The 17,934-nt window shown below is 40.8% G+C and overlaps 1 protein-coding gene across 2 annotated transcripts in view; it reads left to right on the plus strand.

Moving 5' to 3' along the window:
- Positions 1 to 17,934, plus strand: part of gria1a (glutamate receptor, ionotropic, AMPA 1a) — an 81,907-nt gene that overhangs the window by 38,865 nt on the left and 25,108 nt on the right. For both annotated transcript variants that reach the window (XM_020629652.2, XM_020629651.2), the window contains exons 10-11: positions 4,517 to 4,723; positions 4,986 to 5,431. In XM_020629652.2, the coding sequence (XP_020485308.1) occupies positions 4,517 to 4,723; positions 4,986 to 5,431 (653 nt within the window). The remainder of the gene's footprint in view (positions 1 to 4,516; positions 4,724 to 4,985; positions 5,432 to 17,934) is intronic.

The following is a 17,934-nucleotide window of genomic DNA, read 5'->3' on the forward strand; positions in this document are numbered from 1 at the left end:
GACATTTATAGCTTCACAGAAAACATGTTTTTCTCTTCGTTTCATTTCTAACCTTTAATTATTCTCAAGAGGACGTTGAAGTTTCCCTTATGTCCAATGCCGTCTAGATTACAGACCCATTATAACAAGCAAAGAGAAAGATCCCATACAATCATTTACACAAACAATAGAACAACAGAAAAGAAATGAACAGTCACAATGTTAACATTACTTTTGAGGATATGAGAAGGTCAGAATAACTTCTCCTTTTATGTTCTTTTTATGTTCTGAGAGAAAAACAGAAGAAAAAGTAGTCTGAGACTGTCCACTGATTCATATTAATAGTACCATAAAGGAAGTAGTTCCAAAGTACGTAATTGCTCCGGCCTTCATTTCTCCTTGCCCCCCAATGTTCTCCACTCGGCTCAGATGGCACCATCAGGCTGTTCAAGACAACTCACCAGGTTGTGTTAAGTGTCCCGGCCTACATAATAGAGATGGAGCTCTGCAGCGTGTGAAGGTTTGAGGATAGGGCAGCCAAAATTCAATCTGTCCAGCTCATGGCACCCAGGTTACCATGACATTTTTTGTGGGGGGGAAAAAAAGGGAACATAACAGACTAGCTATTGGTGGCTGATAAACAGTGGAGGGTATTAACAATGGTCATGCTGTGTTTCTTTGCAGGCACAGTATGTTTCCAGTGTCTGAATCTTGATGAAAATTTAATATCAAAGAACACTCTTTGAGTCTGGAGATGCCTGAAGCCCAGCACTGACTCGTTTATTTTTCAGTGGGAATTTCTTTTATCTCTGAAATCACTGCTTCCACGTAATGCTGTTGGACTTGGAGCAGATATTCAGCAGCCAGCTAGTATGAGGATGAAATGTCAAAAAGCAGAAATGTAGAAATCCTCTCCTGCAGACTTCAGGTTTATAACCAGCACTGTGGGTACATCTGATCTCTAGTGTTATGGGGTTCAACTACATATACTTCCCGTTTAAATACCAGATAGACGAGGCTTGGTGGAGGTGAAAGAGGTGATAGACAATGTTTAGTAATATACAAAAAGCAGGGGGCACACTCCGGTCTTTGCAATCTTTTTATAGAGGCAAGCTTTCAGTCAGGACCCTTCTAGCATCAGCAGGAAACATCTACACACAACAATGTAGTGACATAACCAATGTGAATCATCAGGTAATTCCACATTCATGTCACGTAATACAGGCTGTAAATACCCGAATCCGAGTCAGGAAAACCTTTTACATCAGCCTCTTATTGTTTGTTACGACATTGAGAATTCTAAAGTGACTGTATCTTTCCCTGACGTCGCCAGAACAATTTCATAATCAGAATTAACCTGAAACTTCTCAGTAAGGAGCCATGCAGCCTAAAATGTCTCTGGATACCTTTGTATACTTACAACCAATCAGAGCAAAGGAAACCTATGACCTCATTAGGTTGCTTAGGTAACTAGTTGTGACATCCAGGGTGGCAGAATAGCCATCTTGGTTGTTTTGTTGCAGACTGGACAAATGGTTATGATTGGTCCAACATAGAAATCTATCAAAAACAGAGGTGTACCAGGCATCTCTGCTAGAGCACAAATAAAGCACGAGTTTGAGCAGTGGGAGTACTCTGAACAGTCTATTAACCCTATAAAGCCTTATTCATGTTTCAACTTTCTGCCACCTAAAAGATTTTATGCATGCTAAGACAGATGCACAAACATAACACTGCATGTTGAAGTAGTTAAAATGTCTAGACACAGACTTAAGGATGTAAAAGAATTGGTTTGTTATTGATCATAAAGAGAGAAATGCAAAGCTTCTATCACTAGTTGTACAACTGATTTACAAACTTTATTAACAGGTGCAATATGTAGATATCTACTGAATTAAGTCATTAAATGACCTTACAAATATCATCACACATCCAAACTCCATTCGATCTGCAGAAAGCATGTCAACAATGCAGCAGCCAGTATGTCCTCCTTCTAAGTTTAGATTCTGGTCCTGAGTAGTCTGTTTTTGTTTTGACCAGAGCCGTAGGCAGTTTTAAGGCAACCCCACAAGGCTGTTTTGGACCCCCCTCGATTTGCCAAGAAAATTAAAAACAAAAAGGTGTTGCAGAGAGAAGCGGGCAAGAGAACAGGTTCAGATAGAACTGATGCTACCCGACCTAAAAAGTTTTTCTAATAAACTTCACAAGCAGAAACATTGTCAAACTAGGAGATTGGAGATGCTTTTGAAAATGGAGAGAGGTTAGAGTGCAGAAAAGTTTCAAGACAAATGCGGAGCTGGCTAAACACTGAAGCTTCAGTGTCTGCAACATGGCAACCTGCAACTCTCTTTCAGACCACTCTCTTCACAGCTGGGTGTCAGAGTTACATATTGCTCCTTTAACTTTGATACCCTCCAATGAATTCAGTCTTTTATTTCATTGATATAAAATGTATAAAATGTCAAATTTAAGATTATTTGAAATGATCAGATTTGAAAAGTGACAGGTGTTGTTGAGGGGAGTCAAAGGATTGGCGAGGCACACCACACAAAGAAATTTGGACCTCTTGTAAAAATTTGTAAAACTGAAACTGTCGTCTTTTGCCATCTAATTAAAAACATGTAGAATCCTCATTAAACCCATTGGCTGCTGTCTCCCAGGAGTGTGGACCCAAAATAACTCTTTCTGACATCATCTCCTATCAGTGTCCCCTTTCCTAAGAAGATAAATTGGTTCTCTGTCTCTGAACCTAAGAGAAGAGATAAGGTGTGAACAGTTATTGGGCTGTGGGTGGAGCAGTCAGAGTTTCAAACACTCTAACTTTTGTGCTCTCTGATTGGTTGCTTGAGGGAGTGTGTTGTTTTGCACTTTGTGCTTCTGCACAATCCTTGCTGTCCCAGGCTGTGCACACAGAGCAGGCCCGGGTTAACAGGAGATCTGGAGGAGCCAAGCAGAACATGTGTAACGGAGCGGTCGAGCTCGGTGTTCCCGCTGTCGTGGCTTTACACTAAAAGTAGGCCATGAGTGGAATTTTAAGATTTAGTTTTACCATGGTATAAGTTTGCTATTAATGGCATTCTCACCATGTGTGACTTGTACAGTCTTAAACAAACTTTAAGCAAGACATGGTTTAATTATGTAATTTAAGAAGACTTCTTGAGGACTGTTTAAACTGGTTTTAAAGGAATAAACAAGTCAATATTTGCAAAAGAAGCAAAAGCAAAACTTGTGTTTATTTGTATTCTACATTTTATTTTTTCTACATTTCTGTGTTTGCAAATGTCTGTGTGTTTCTGTATTACATTAAAATGACTGAGTGACAGCTGATCTCAGTGGATCCGATTCGAGGTCAATGATGGGACTGAGTCCTAGAGGAGGATCTGTATGTCATGCTATGTCTCTGTGTGCACGCGTGTGCCTGCGTACAAATGCAATTGTGTCTGTGTGTGTAAAGGAGTACATGTGCATGCTCACATGTGTGTATCTGGCTTTGTGTGCGTACACTTTTTGAATTGTGTGCGCCGTGTCAGACCTTTCTCACCAACGTCTCCCTGGGGTGTGATTTCTGTACCAGTGGGCTCCTTGTTTCCATGTGTAACAATGATCACATCCAGAAAAGGATGACCAGACAACTGAAACACACAGAGGAACTCCCCTTTTCTCCAGACCCTGATGAAATATGACGGCAGGATTTTGTTCAGCTCAGCACAGCCTTAGCTAAAAAGCAGGCACACATAACAGCTTGTGGGAATTGAGGCCCGGCATGTGCTACTGGACAATTCACACTGAGCTCACTTGATTTATATATGAAATAGAGTGTTTTCTTAAAGTAGAGATCCCATGTGTCATGTCAGCTGCAATCCTCAGGACTGCCAATCAGTGTGAGTTGTTCAAATATCGGTATGTTGTAACAAGAAGGGCAGCCTTGGTCAGGGGCAGAGGTCAGCGATGTCTTCATGACTGTCTATAAGACTCAAACACAGGCCCACAACCACAGATACTTCTTCACCTCAGATAATCCTCTCGTCTTTAACAAACTTACTACTCCTTTCTATATGGGAGTGCTTTCTGAATGACCACATCTGGACACCTTTTGTGTTTTAATTACAGACCATACCTTCATAAAAAATATACAATAATTATATTTTCTCACCAACTTTATCCCAGCAACAATTGTATTTTGGGCCCAGTAAGATGTTTTATTCTTTCCACGAACTAGGCGTCAAGCAATATGTGATGAATTGTACTGATGTGATAAAAAGGACCCATAACATTCTTCCCAAGATCTGAGCTAGTCATATAAAACTTAACTACATGCTAAATATTTATTATCAGCCATTATGCTGTCCTTTGAATTAATTAGCTTAACAAACTGTACTGCTGTAAAAAAGGACGCTACTTGCACTCACATCAGCTTGTGTCAAGAAATGATTCCTATCAGCGTACAATTCGTTTTTTTACAATGGTGTGTAATGTTTAATATTGATGTTTGCAGAAAAAAAGAAATCTGTGCTCATGCTTGCCCTCCATCCAACAGGAATCTCCATACGTGATGCTGAAGAAGAACCATGAGCAGCTTGTGGGAAACGATAAGTACGAGGGCTACATCGTGGAGCTGGCTGCAGAGATAGCCAAACATGTGAGCTACCAGTACAAGCTGAAGGTCGTATCAGATGGCAAATATGGAGCCAGAGATCCTGAAACCAAGATGTGGAACGGCATGGTGGGAGAGCTGGTGTACGGGGTGAGCAGAAAGAGTTTTCAGTTGGCGTTACACATATAAGGGTGTAAAATCTACAAGCAGAAATAACTAAAAGTCTCACTAAAAGATTTTTGAATTTTGCCAAACCCAATTATTTCTTATTATTTCTAATTATTTCTAAATTATTAAATGTTCTTTGGTCAACCTTTGGTGTTTTTGCTGCATTAGAAATCAATCTGCAGAGTTTCAAAATGTGAGTGTTTGCTCTTCTTTAAGTCTTCCTGTCTCTCTTTCCTGCCCTCAGAAAGCAGACGTGGCTGTGGCTCCTCTGACCATCACCCTGGTCCGTGAAGAAGTGATCGACTTCTCCAAGCCCTTCATGTCCCTGGGTATCTCCATCATGATCAAGAAACCCACCAAATCCAAACCTGGCGTCTTTTCCTTCTTGGACCCCCTGGCTTACGAGATCTGGATGTGCATCGTGTTCGCCTACATCGGCGTCAGTGTCGTCCTGTTCCTGGTCAGTCGGTTCAGCCCATATGAGTGGCATGCAGAGGACTACGAGGAGGGGGGCGAGCCGCAGACACCCACCCAGGCTTCAGCCTCCAACGGGGTGCAACAGGGCCAGACTCAAACACAGCAGAACACCAATCAGCAGAGTCAAGAGCAGACCAATGAGTTTGGCATCTTCAACTCCCTTTGGTTCTCGTTGGGCGCCTTCATGCAGCAGGGCTGTGACATCTCACCACGGTAAGAAATGGAGGCCACACTTTTTGAAGCATTGCATACATAATGGTATGTGTGTTGGTATGTTTTTATTGGTACACAAGGAGATACTATGCGCCACCTGTCTGACATACCCACACTTCAACAAGAGGCTCTGCAGTCTTGTTCAACTCAGCTGTGCTTTGTTCACTGAGATTTAGTTATTTGTCCATCACTTGTCGTACAGAGCAACCATAAAAGTTTGATGAAGAGCAGCAGAGAGAGTTTTTGATGTGGTCGTGTTGCAGAGTGTTGCATCTTCATTGCCTGTCTCCAGATACGTCCTGGGGTGTTTACAAATGATTTTTCAGAGCTATAAAACCCTGTTTTAGGCAGCTGCTTCATTGTTTTTTCAAAATGCCAGATCCTAATCTTTAAATCTGCCTTTCTACCCGTGTATTGATCAATCAATTTGTGGTTAAAAGCAAAATATCAGACCCTTCTTGAAGGATTCTTGTGTGAATATTGAGCGGTATGTGTTGTCTACCCTGGAGTGCTCTCATGAGCTATGGGATGGAACCATTCTCAAAAGGTCACCAATTAAAAATCTCATTAAATGTCTGAAATTAGAGACTCTGAGGTCGACTTTTTGAGCTTTCCAGAGGGACCAGAGGGAGGAGAGGAGAAGATAGTGTCAGTGTTAGCACTGTAAGTTCTGAACCAGCAGAGACAGGTTAGGTCAGAGAGAGATGTACAGCTTCTTGTCCCTTTAAACATTCAGCTACATATGCATTATATATATGTGCAGTGCGGTGGTGCACATATGCATAATGAATCTATAGTCCAGTATGTATAGTGTGAGAATGAGAGGCTGCTATTACTTTATAGAATATTTGCTTTCAGGTTTGGATGATAATATTACCAAACCTTTACAATGATGTGCACTTAACATTTACATTTTAGCAACATGAATGACTTAGTCTGCCATTATGATTAACGTGCCAAATCTTTTATTGCTTAGATTTACATGAGAAGATCTATACAATTATTTAGTCAGTAATGTTAACATGAAGCTAGAGCCAGGAGGAGGTTAGCTTTGGTTAGCTTAGGTTAGGAAAAAAAGATTTAAACAGCTAGCCAGACTCCACAAAACAAATATACAAAAACAAAGCTTAATCTCACAGATGAACATGACATATCTTTAATTTAATTTATGTTTAAAAAAATATTCTAGCGTAAAAACAAGACGTTTTGAAGAAAATGAAGAAAAAAAAATAGTTTAACAGTTTTGCTAACCACTTCCTGGCTATGGCGTCATCTCTTCTGTGAGCTGTGGCAAGATGAGGAGGAGGGCTCTCAAGCCTTCTTTCAGCTAAGCCAGAGTCGGGCTTCGGCCAGAAGTTTTTGTAACCAAACTAGTAGTGCCTTAAATAATAAGATTTGTAAGAAGGGTAGGTATAATAAGCTAAAGCTTCAGCCTACACCTTTTCGGTCAAAATGTTTTTCTAGCATTTCTACGCATTTCCTAATGGAAAGCTTTATATGTTGACCAAAATAAATTACTACTGCTACTACTAAAAAAAAGTGGCATTAACGAGCTGCAACTTTGCATTTTGAACCAAAAGTAGAATTTTTAAAAACCTTTTAAGCGCGCTTTACCATAGGAAAACGATTGTTTTGCTGGTGACGCGTCTCTGTGTGGTCGAGCCCTAACTTAAAGGTCCCATATTATGCTTTTTCTGCTTTTATATTCCATTTAGTGTGTTTTCCAAGTGGCAGCTCATGTTGAAATTTCTGAGACGCGTGCTGAGCAACTGACCAATAACAACAGAGCGGATCGGCAGACCAATCAGAGCAGACTTGGCCCACGTGGGGTCTAACAGTGTGGGCTCAACAGAGTGTAGCTGACAGACTCAGAGCGTAGAGGGAGCAAGGAGGAGCAGTACATGAAAACAGAGACTTTTTTCAGACTTTAGCTATTGTGAACGTACAAAAGTAGGTACATAGATTAAATATACGAACCCCAAAAAGGGCATAAAATGGGCTCTTTAATATCTGGTGAACAGAAAGGGGAGTGGTTTTCAACCTTCTACCTCTCTTCAATGCCAAACTTCCCTCTAAGTAATAAAACATATTTAATAAATTATTTGTTACGGTATCTGTACTAGCTTCATAGCTAATATTCATCTGGAAAATTTACAGAAGCTAAGTCCCTGTTTTTCTGGGAGGTTTAACTTTTCAAAAGAAATAATCCTTTTGAAGAAAGTTAACGAGTAGTTCCTGTGAAGCTGATCACATTAACTTCTGAAACAGAGTATTTAGGACACTGTGTAATGTGACTTTTGAATTTTTTATGGTTTCCTTTTTCATGTTTTAAGCAGCAAAAGTGAACATTCAATCGAAGGAAATCCCACCAGTCTCCTGCTCAGCCTTAGCAAATGAAACCATAACTGTCTGCATGGCCAGACACAGACGGAAAGCTGTAGTAGAGGTACTCTGGAAAACATGGTTTTTGGAATTGTGTAGTTGAAATGACCCCTGCATCATTTAGGCTGATCAGTGACCGAAAATAGGAGACGTATTGCAATTCAAGTCTCTCAAGCCGAGTGTGATTGCGTGTTTAAAAGGGTGTTACTGAGACACAGCGGCAGTGCTCAGTCAGCCTTACCAGATTGAGTTGCTGAAGGTTAAAGAAATTACAGAAATGTGCAACACTCCATTTTTATCTTGACTTCCATCTTGTGACATTTACAAAATGTGTTTTCACTTTGCTCTCACATTACACAAATATCAGAAGGGAGAAATCTCTGCACCTACAGGCCCTGTGTGCTGCACCAAGGTGTTCAGTAGCTCACACCATGTAGGTACTGGATCCCTACACCCACAGGCCTTCACCTGACATTTACCATTTTCTGCCTGGAGACTCGGGCTGTGCTTCATGCAGGATGAAGCCTATTGTCCGAGCGTTCTTCTTATCCAGCCACAAAATGCATCTGAGACAACTATTGATTTCCTTGTACGTCTTACAGAGAATGACAAGAGAGTGTCACAATGCATCTTGTTATTGTCCCTTCCCTATGATTTGTCTTTCTATGCACGCACACACACACCCAGACTTTTTATATAAATGTTATTGTGTGTGTGTGTGTGCATGTGCGTGCAATTGTGTCTCAGACGTGCGCTTGCCCACACACAGGTTCATGCATATTTGTTTTTGTATTTGCATTTGGTTTGCTTGAGGGAAAGCAATCTCTGCTGATGCAAGACCTCTCACAGAGAACAAAACTGTTTTTTGGGGGGTTTTTTGAGGGGGGGGGGGGGGGAGGGGGGTTCTGTTGATGCCACCTTTAACTCAAATGTATCCAGTCATAAGTTCGTTTATGTTTCATCATCAGGTGTGACAATTGCAACTACAGTGTTGGCCTGAAGTTACGTTTAACTACAGCGATGTGACATGAGAGCAAAACACTTGTCGAATATGTTTTTCCTGAAGAACTTCAGGATACATGACCTACTTGAGGAGCATACAGACATGAACTGGTGTGTTCTTATTTAAATAGGTCTCATGTGGAACAAATTCTCTTAGTGATATACTCTTTAAGGGCTCATACTCTCCAAGGACTCCTTCCTTGTGCTCCATGTCCTTCCAAGGTGACTTTCGTTGTCTCGTCTGTGGTGAGAAACTGTTGTGTGAGTGACAGCATGAAAGAACACAAAGCCACACGTGGTTCACGGCGTTCAGCAGTCCGACTAGTAGCGATCACAGTAACAGTAACAGATTTGTGCTCGGTGTCTTGAAAACCAACACAGTGAATGTTTCACCCCAATGAATGCTGCCCTGAAGGAAACAAGTTCCCCTTGAAGATTTGGGTCACCTACTTGCTCGAGTTAGAAGAGCGTGAATTCACACACACACGGTGGTGCATGTTGATGTGTGTCCTTAAGCGATACAAGTTTCCCCTGCGTGATTTGAAAGGACATGTTATGACATCGCTTGTGTTTTGTTAGATGAAAGCAAAAGTAGTTGACCTACAAGAAACTATAGGAAAAAAAAGATTACAACTGAGTCAAAAAAGACTTCCAAAAACATATTAATTTTAAAACAAATGATAGATTCCTTCAATTTAATGAATCACTTCTGCAGATACATAAACTAGGGCCTGACTGATATCAGATTTTTTGGGCCAAAACCGATATCTAAAAAAATCTGATAGCGATATAAAAGTACATGCCGATATCTTCTTAGATCTATGTTCCATCTTTAGAGATCAATAGATATAGATAAACACATTTATTGTGTTGATCCCTCAAATGTAGTTATCATACACTTGAGGAAAAGATTCATAATGAAGACAAGATGGTCACTTAACTGGAAAGTGACTGTGCATGTACCTGCATCAACGCTTGACACTGGAGAGTGATAGTGCTTGTTGTCATCCATATAGCGCCCTCTGCTTGTGAACGAGAACTGCTCGTGTAATAAAATGATACTCAAATGAAAAAGTATTTGACTGACTGACTGATAAATAAATCTAGTAATAATGGTGCATATCTGCGATACAATTAGCCAATACAAACACTCAATCGATGCTAATATCAGCAGATATAATTAGCTGGCGGATCAATCAGTCGGACTCGACTTTAAACCTCTGATAGTTTATTTATTTTTATTACATTCATAGAACGTCATGATACCAAACATATCAAAGAAGTTCTATTTCTGACTCTTGTGACTTCCAATGTGCAGGTGCTTGTAAAGCGCTCGTCACTCAGCTTTTATAAATAACAGGTGAGGACAGAATGTTCTGGAGGTGCATGCAGGCTCTGAGGTAGGCAGCTTCAAACGCTTCACTCCTCATGTGTCTTCATTTAATCAGAGACAAAAGGCCAAGGAACAACACTGACGATCCACTCTGTCCTCCATTAATCAGTAGGCGTGTTTAATTTCCCTGTCTGCCTGTACCCGAGTGTGTGTGTGTGTGTGTGTGTGTGTGTGTGTGTGTGTGTGTGTGTGCGTTCTATAAAAAGCAGAGGCTCTTTTTGCCACATTCTTTGTCTGCTTTCTGACTGCGTCTCTGCATCACTCTTACAGGCAGCTGTGTTTGTGCATGCTTGTACTGTATTAATACATGCTTGCAGACATATTAGTACATTGATGTGATGCGTTCATTTTTACAGAATGTAAGTCTGTGGGGGTGTGGGTTTTGTGTGTATGTCTGTGTGGGTGTGTATTAGCCTCCCTGCTCCTCCTGCTATTTATTTTTCTGAGACCTTGTTTACTGTGCTCTTTCTAAATGTCAGCACTGTCAGTCAGATCCTCCCATAAGCCCCAGTCCGTGCTATTGGGCCCTCCCTGTGTTTATCTCTGCAGACAGGTGGACTCTGAGCTTAAGCCCCCACCCAACACCACTTTATCCAGCCATCCATCCATCCGTCCATTTACTTCCTCTCCAATCAATCCTTCAATCCAGTCCTTCTTCCTTCTTTCATTCTCCCACTGCTCTGCTTCCTGTCATTTTTTAGACATCGCTGACTCTTCATGTTGTTGTGTTTGGTTGAGAATCTACCAGGTGCAGCTTATCTGTATGTTCCAGTTTCACTTCACACAGCTCCCTATAGCAAACAGCTGCAAACACAAAGACATCCTATTTGTTCAACTCTCAGTGTTTATGTGGACTTTGGTAAATTTTACAGAAGTGGCTCCATGAAACTTTTAGTAACAGAATCAGAAATGAATATTTCTTAAAAGTTTTCAATCTTGGATTTCAATTGCATCAGCTTTTGCAGTATTTAAAGAAGAACGTGTCCCAATCAATTATCGTCTTCATTATATTCCAAAATCTAAAAGGACATTTGTTTTTTGAAAAAGGGGTCACATTGAAGTCTAAATCTTTATACTAAAGCCTAGAAATTTGACTTGAAATTGTAAAGTGCCTTTATAAAATAGAAAGTCTCAGTGAAAATACATGTTCACGACTATAATAAATCAGCTCCCTTTGGACGGAGAGACCATTGCTCAAGACTGTTTGACATGTGGATCCAGTTCTGATCAATTCTCGACTGTCAATCAGCACAGTTCAGCTTGAGCATGAGTTTGAGCTATCTGAGGAGGAAGTAGACCTGTAAAGAAAATCATACATGTCTAATGGTCCCTGAATGGAGAGTTACAGCTACTGTCTTCTTAACTTTCAAGCAGAATCATCAGCATGCACATGTAAACTGAGCTATCAATGCTGTGAATGTAATGCTAAGCGGGGGCTCTGAAGCGTGAGATAGATCTATGATATCAAGGCATGACACTGTCTGCACTGACCTTAAAGAGCAGATCATTTACAGTCCACACTAAACATCTGCTTTTGATTGAAATCTTTGCAGACGGCAGAATGCATTATTTTAGATGATTTGTATTTAATTTGATATACTTTCTTCATCTGTTATTGTGAGACACTCCTATGGCCCGAAAGCACAGATAGGACCTACGGACATGCATCAATGGAGAGATGTCAGAGTGAGGGGGCTACACAGGGTCTTGGCATTTTAGGGGATTTGGCTCCTCGGCAGTGCTCTGGAAGTCAACTGGCACCTCTACAGCAACCAGTCCCAATGACCAGTCGCAATTACTATACTTGGCTTGACTTTAACGGATGACTCTCTGATTCTCAACCAATGTCCTACAGACTGAGCTACTGCCGCCCCCAACATTTCAAACCTTTATTTATTGTTGAAAAGACACTGAGGTTTCCCTCATTTCCAATGCCGTTGAGATTACAAGCACAGTAAGAAACAAGCAAAATCACAACAAACACTCAGAATCAGTGACAAAAACCACTGAGATCAATTAAAACAGTTACAATTTGAAACAAGGTTGTTCGAAATCAAATTACTAAACTCTGGAAGAGAGGGAAGAACGAAATGAATAAATAACAAATAAATATCCAGATTAAAAACCCAATATCAGGAAAAATTATGAAATCTTAAGTGGCTCTGTTTTAAATTTGGATTAAAAGTACATTCCTTACAAAATAAAATGCAGGTGTTATGTGCCATACCTAAGACCATAAATAACATAGTGAGATGGTTGTTGGGGATTTAAATGTCTTAGATGAAGAATTGATTCAACAACAAAGCAAGGCAATGAGGAGCAGATTGTAAAATGAGCTGCAGTCTGTCAGCTAAAAAAAAAGTACAGGAAAAGAAGCAGCATATACATTGAGTAGCACCTGTACTGAACTTGTGGATGTTTACTTGGCTCCTGCTTCCATATAAAGCTCAGCGGGTGGGAGATCTTGGCAGGAAGAGAACTTGAGTAAAAGGGCGTGGGTTCATGATGTTCCTCCAGTGAATGTGTTTTGAGATGTTTATGTCTGTGCCTGATGTGTGTGTGTGTCTGATCTGTGTGTGTGTGTGTGTGTGTGTGTGTGTGTGTGTGTGTGTGTGTGTGTCTGATCTGCGTGTGTGTGTGTCTGATCTGCGTGTGTGTGTGTGTCTGATCTGCGTGTGTGTGTGTGTGTGTGTGTGTGTGTGTGTGTGTGTGTGTGTGTGTGTGTGTGTGTGTGTGTGTCTGATGGCCCCATGGAGTTGTCTTCTCTCCTCAGCGCCTGTCTTGCTCCTGTTACATGATTGTACACTGAAATAAATCAGCTCTGCCACTCACACTCTGCCTGCCACAACAGCAATTTCTCAGCCTGGCGGTCAAAATGGTTCGATAATGGATCCAGTATGTGGTGTATAATGGTAACCAAGGGAGGGTCAGTTTTTCCTCAAACTGAGTATTTTGTCAAACAGTGATGCTGGTTGTCTATTTCAGGCCCTAAGTGAGTGAGAACAAAAATACTTGTAAACATAGTGACTCCACAAGAGGACTTCTCTCGCAGATTGCTTTTGTATTTTAGACATTTCAAGATAGATCAATCAAGTTATAAAATTCACGTTTTTAAATACTATAATTAATAAAGGCTTTATTTGAATAATGTTGAGATTGAATTACTTAAAGCTCATGTGTCGGGTTTTCAAGTGAAGTGGGTCCTTGCCCCAAGTGAAGGCGATTAGGTCTTGTTCCTGAGTGAGGGTAGGATGGAGCGTGACATTGACAGACGGAGTGGCTCGGCGTCAGCAGTAAAGTGGGCGTTGTGTCGGACCGTTGTGGTGAAGAGGGAGCTGACCCTGAAGGCAAAGCTCTCGATTTACCGGTCATCTTTGTTCCAACCCTCACCTATGGTCTTGAGCTATGGGTAGTGATCAAAAGAGTAAGATGGCGGATTCAAGCGGCCAAAATGAGTTTCCTCTGGAGGGTGTCTGGGCTGGAAATCGGACATTCGAGAGGAGCTCGGAGTAGAGCCGCTGCTCCTTCGCATCGAAAGGAGCCAGTCAAGGTGGTTTGGGCATCTGATTAGAATGCCTCCTGGACGCCCCCCTTTGAAGGTTTTCTGGGCACACCTAACAGGGAGGAGACCACAGCGTAGAGTTAGCTGGAGGGATTGGGTATCCCATCTAGCCTGGGAACGCCTCAGAATGCCCCAAGAGGAGCTGGAAAACGTTGCTGGAGAGAGGGAAGTCTGGGTTAATTTACTGCATCTGCTGCCACCGTGACCCGACCTCGGATAAGAGGAAGAAAATGGATGGATGGATGGGTGAAAAAGACAGAAATTAAAACTGTTGCCTCTATATGACCTACAAAACTAAACAAGGCCAGCAGGAAGAAGTGAACTGTATAAACTATTTCTATATCCTAATGTAGAGATCATGGTCGGTGTCAGACAATGTTTAACAGTTGGCTTTTTAAAAACATGTTCTGTGGTAAAGATTGTCCACAGGGGCATGGATATTAAAGGTAATGACAATAACAAAAACTGAACTTTTAAAAACATTTTTTTAAATAAGTTGCTTCAAATCTTTTTCTGAAATATTTCTGATCCAGAGACAACATAAGTAACAGTTAAACTGATCAAACTAAGCATGTTCACAAGATGAACAATAAACTAAACAAACAAACTGAAATTAAAAACAAACATTCAAAATGTAACAAAAATAAAAACTAAAGAAACATCGCAAACTATTCAAACCTTTCAGAGAGGTCACTGAGGTCAACAGTAAAGGTTTCTGATATAGTCTCTACCTCTAACCACATTAGTGCTGGATGATAAGTGAGTTCTGCACTCTCTTCAACTTAGTCTTCATTGTGTAAATTGTAAATGACTTGTTATTGTTGATCATAAATAGTTAATTGGCCTCACACTGCAACAGCTCACATTTAAAAAGTGTACTTGTCTCATTTCTTGTCAAAAATATCTTACTAGACTCATCTAAAGCCACATCCACCTGACAGCTCCAGATAAAAGTCTTATTTAAAGATACAAAACACACACACAAAACAAGGCCTTCATTGCTTATAAGAAGTAAAATGATCAGCTTGGGGGGTAAAGTAAATTTACATGTTGAGTATCTTGAGTGTTTTTAATTTTTTTATTCGCAATATAGGACTTATTTTTCATTTTTTATATCTTGAAATAATATTTTTATCTGGACTTGTCAGGTGAATGTGGCTTTAAATAAGTGTAATGATATATTTCTGACTAGAAATGAGTGAAATACTTTTGGTTACATTTGAGTTTTTTCAGTACAAACATGCAAACATGTTGTCTCCATAGACTGAATGTAGAACTTCCAGTGCTGGTATTTTTTAGATCCTTTTTATCTTTCCATATTTCTCCCGTGAATGCTGGGTGTGTGTCTATTTGTGTGAGTGTGTGCATGTATGCTTGTGTGTGTGTGTGTGTGTGTGTGTGTGTGTGTGTGTGTGTGTGTGTATATTTCTGGATGTGCTCCTTGTTGCACAGTAGTTTGTTCTCGTCCTTTCTAACACTCTCTTCAAAGCAGGCTGTACTTCACATATCTCATCCCCTGCGTCTGTAATGTAGCCAAAACACTGCATTAAAAAAGTCAATACGATCAGAAAGTAAGTGGTGCTTGATGTGATCAAATTTAATTGGATCTTAATTTGCTAATCAAGCCCTCTGAGTGAATCTTTCTGATCAGGAGCACGGTTGGTCTCGCACAGGGATCAGTCAGATATCTCTTTGCCGTATTGTTGTCATTTTCATGGTTTAGGAATCAGATCGTGTTACACACCACTGAGTTACATAAGGGTGGTGTCAGTGAGTTGCTGCCAAAGCAGTTGGGGAAGACTTGGTAGGAAGGAATGATTTATTCATACGGCGGCGGTTCAGTTTAGTTCACAGCATCGCCTATGTTTTATTTATTTGGAAATTGCATCAAGGCGACTTTTGATCATACATGCATGCACACTCACTAACAGGAGCTAGTGAGGCACACACACACACTTCCCCAGAGGATCTCACTGGGGTATCACACTTTGTACACAGACAACGACATCGGCCCCTCTGAGGCACATACTCTGTCAAAACTGCATTTCAAATCACAGTTTGCGCAGAGGCACACATATGTTTCCTGTAGCAGAGACGGGTTTCACCATCATCCAGCTCTAACAGAATACCAAATGTCTTTCCTGCGAACCATGAATTAAACACCCAACCAGTGGCCACTTGGGAAATCTACCTGTAAACATTGGCTTTGATTTGGCTTTGAAAGATGTGCCCTGTAATGCTTAGAGGGCTTATCATTCGAGCATGCGTCTTTAAGCCTATAAATTGAAAGAAGCCCTAATGAGCGCTTCCACTTTGTGGCTGCAATTGTTTCCCACTATATGGGTGGTTGCTCCTATGGAGAAGAAGGACAGAGAGGAGGAGAAGTGAGATGACTAAAGTCTCTCTCGGCTCAGCTGCACTGTTTGGAGTGCAGAGAGTGCTGCCATGGCAACCATAAAGAGACAGATTTTTCTGTCAGGGCAGAGCTTCATGATAAGCGTTTGTTAAAAAAAAAAAAAAAAAACTGCATGTGATCTTTTTGTGTAAGTACACAAAAAAGATTGAAGGCGCTCTTAAGTCGGTCTGCATGCTTATTGCTGGTTTTTATTTCAGTGAGCAGCTGTGATGTATCGGCGTTTTGGATTCCTGCTTTCTCTGCTGGAGTGACTAAGAGGCTGTGCGTATGTGTGTGGGCGCTTAGCGATCGCCCTCGCAGCTCAACCAGCACCGACTTATCTCAGGTTACACAGGGCTAAGACTGCATCCGTGATATCATTCAAGCAAAACCTATATGTACAAGCACAGATACAATGATTACAGTCAGGCCTCGATCAGATCGATTCCTCTGCACCAAAAACTCAGCTGGAGGCTAACTTGTTGTGTTGCCATGCACCAACAGTCACAGCCAGCTGCTGCATGTTGCAAATGCAGCCTCTTAGTTTAGCTTGCTTCTGAAACAATGTCAGAGTGCTTTTAATGATAATCCTTATTGTTTCTGAGGCATACTGAGAAGAATGCTATCACCAGCTTTCAGTGTGGTTGCTGCAGGCTCGTAACATCATTATCATAATGTTCTCTTTTCAACATGGTAATACTGCCCTTTACAGGAAAAGAGAGAGGGGGGGGAGATACTTTAATAAATCATTATCTTTTTTGCTCCCTGCTTTAAGCCTGCATGTTAGTGCGGCCTTGAAGATGAAAGCGCTCTGAAAGTATGCAATCTAACAACCGTGAGCCTATCAAAACAAAAGCAAGACCGACCGAGCAAACAAACAGAAAATCAGAAGTAAACTGGCGTTTTGCAGTCTTATTGGCACATAACACATTCTCATCTCCCCCGAGCCTCGTTTTAGTAATATCGAGACAACGAGAGAAAGAAAGCTATGAACACTCCGATAAGTGCATTTTCAAAATGCCTCTGCTGTTTGCGGAGACCAGGTGTGCCCTACAGTAAAAAGCATTGTGTGTTACACATCAAAACAATTTAACGTCTCTGCTCGGTGCTGAGTTCAATATTTAACCCGCAGCAGACGACCATTTAGTGTGCGGCTTCAGGAGCCACAGTGACCCATATCATGGCAGAATAACATCAAAAGGTAATCAGGTTTATAAATACTTTATTCTGGTTAATTATCCCGTCATGGCCACCACATCCTGATGCATGTTTTTAACGGGCTGTCTTGCACTGAGAAATGCTACGGGGGAATCCGGCGCTTAATAAAACTTTTATCAACTCATAATGTTTACAAGCAGCTAAGGTACAGTTGAGGAAGCAGTAATTAACAAACTCTCCATGTGATAAATACTGCTTAGATGTATGGGCAAGAAATTAGTACAATAATTACAGTTTTATTGACACAGTAGTGTGTGCCAAATCAATTATTAAAGGTTGTCTTGTCGTTTGTTTCATTCAAACATGATGTAGGATCAGCTCAACTTTCTCTCCCTGCACTGCTCAACAAAAAAAACATTAATCATTTAACTGGTGTGTCTTAGATTTTAGAGCCTGTTCAACACCTTTAGATAATATCAACAGACACACGGTTCACTCCAGAGAGGTTACTAGTCTGGTTGTCCAAAATCTGGTAGGCATAATTTTTTTATATAAGATATTTACTTTGATTGTCATCTATTCGTTTAATTGACTGAATGTAAAAAAAAACA

This window comes from Labrus bergylta, chromosome 9 (assembly GCF_963930695.1).
Source record: "Labrus bergylta chromosome 9, fLabBer1.1, whole genome shotgun sequence".
Lineage (NCBI taxonomy): Eukaryota > Metazoa > Chordata > Actinopteri > Labriformes > Labridae > Labrus > Labrus bergylta.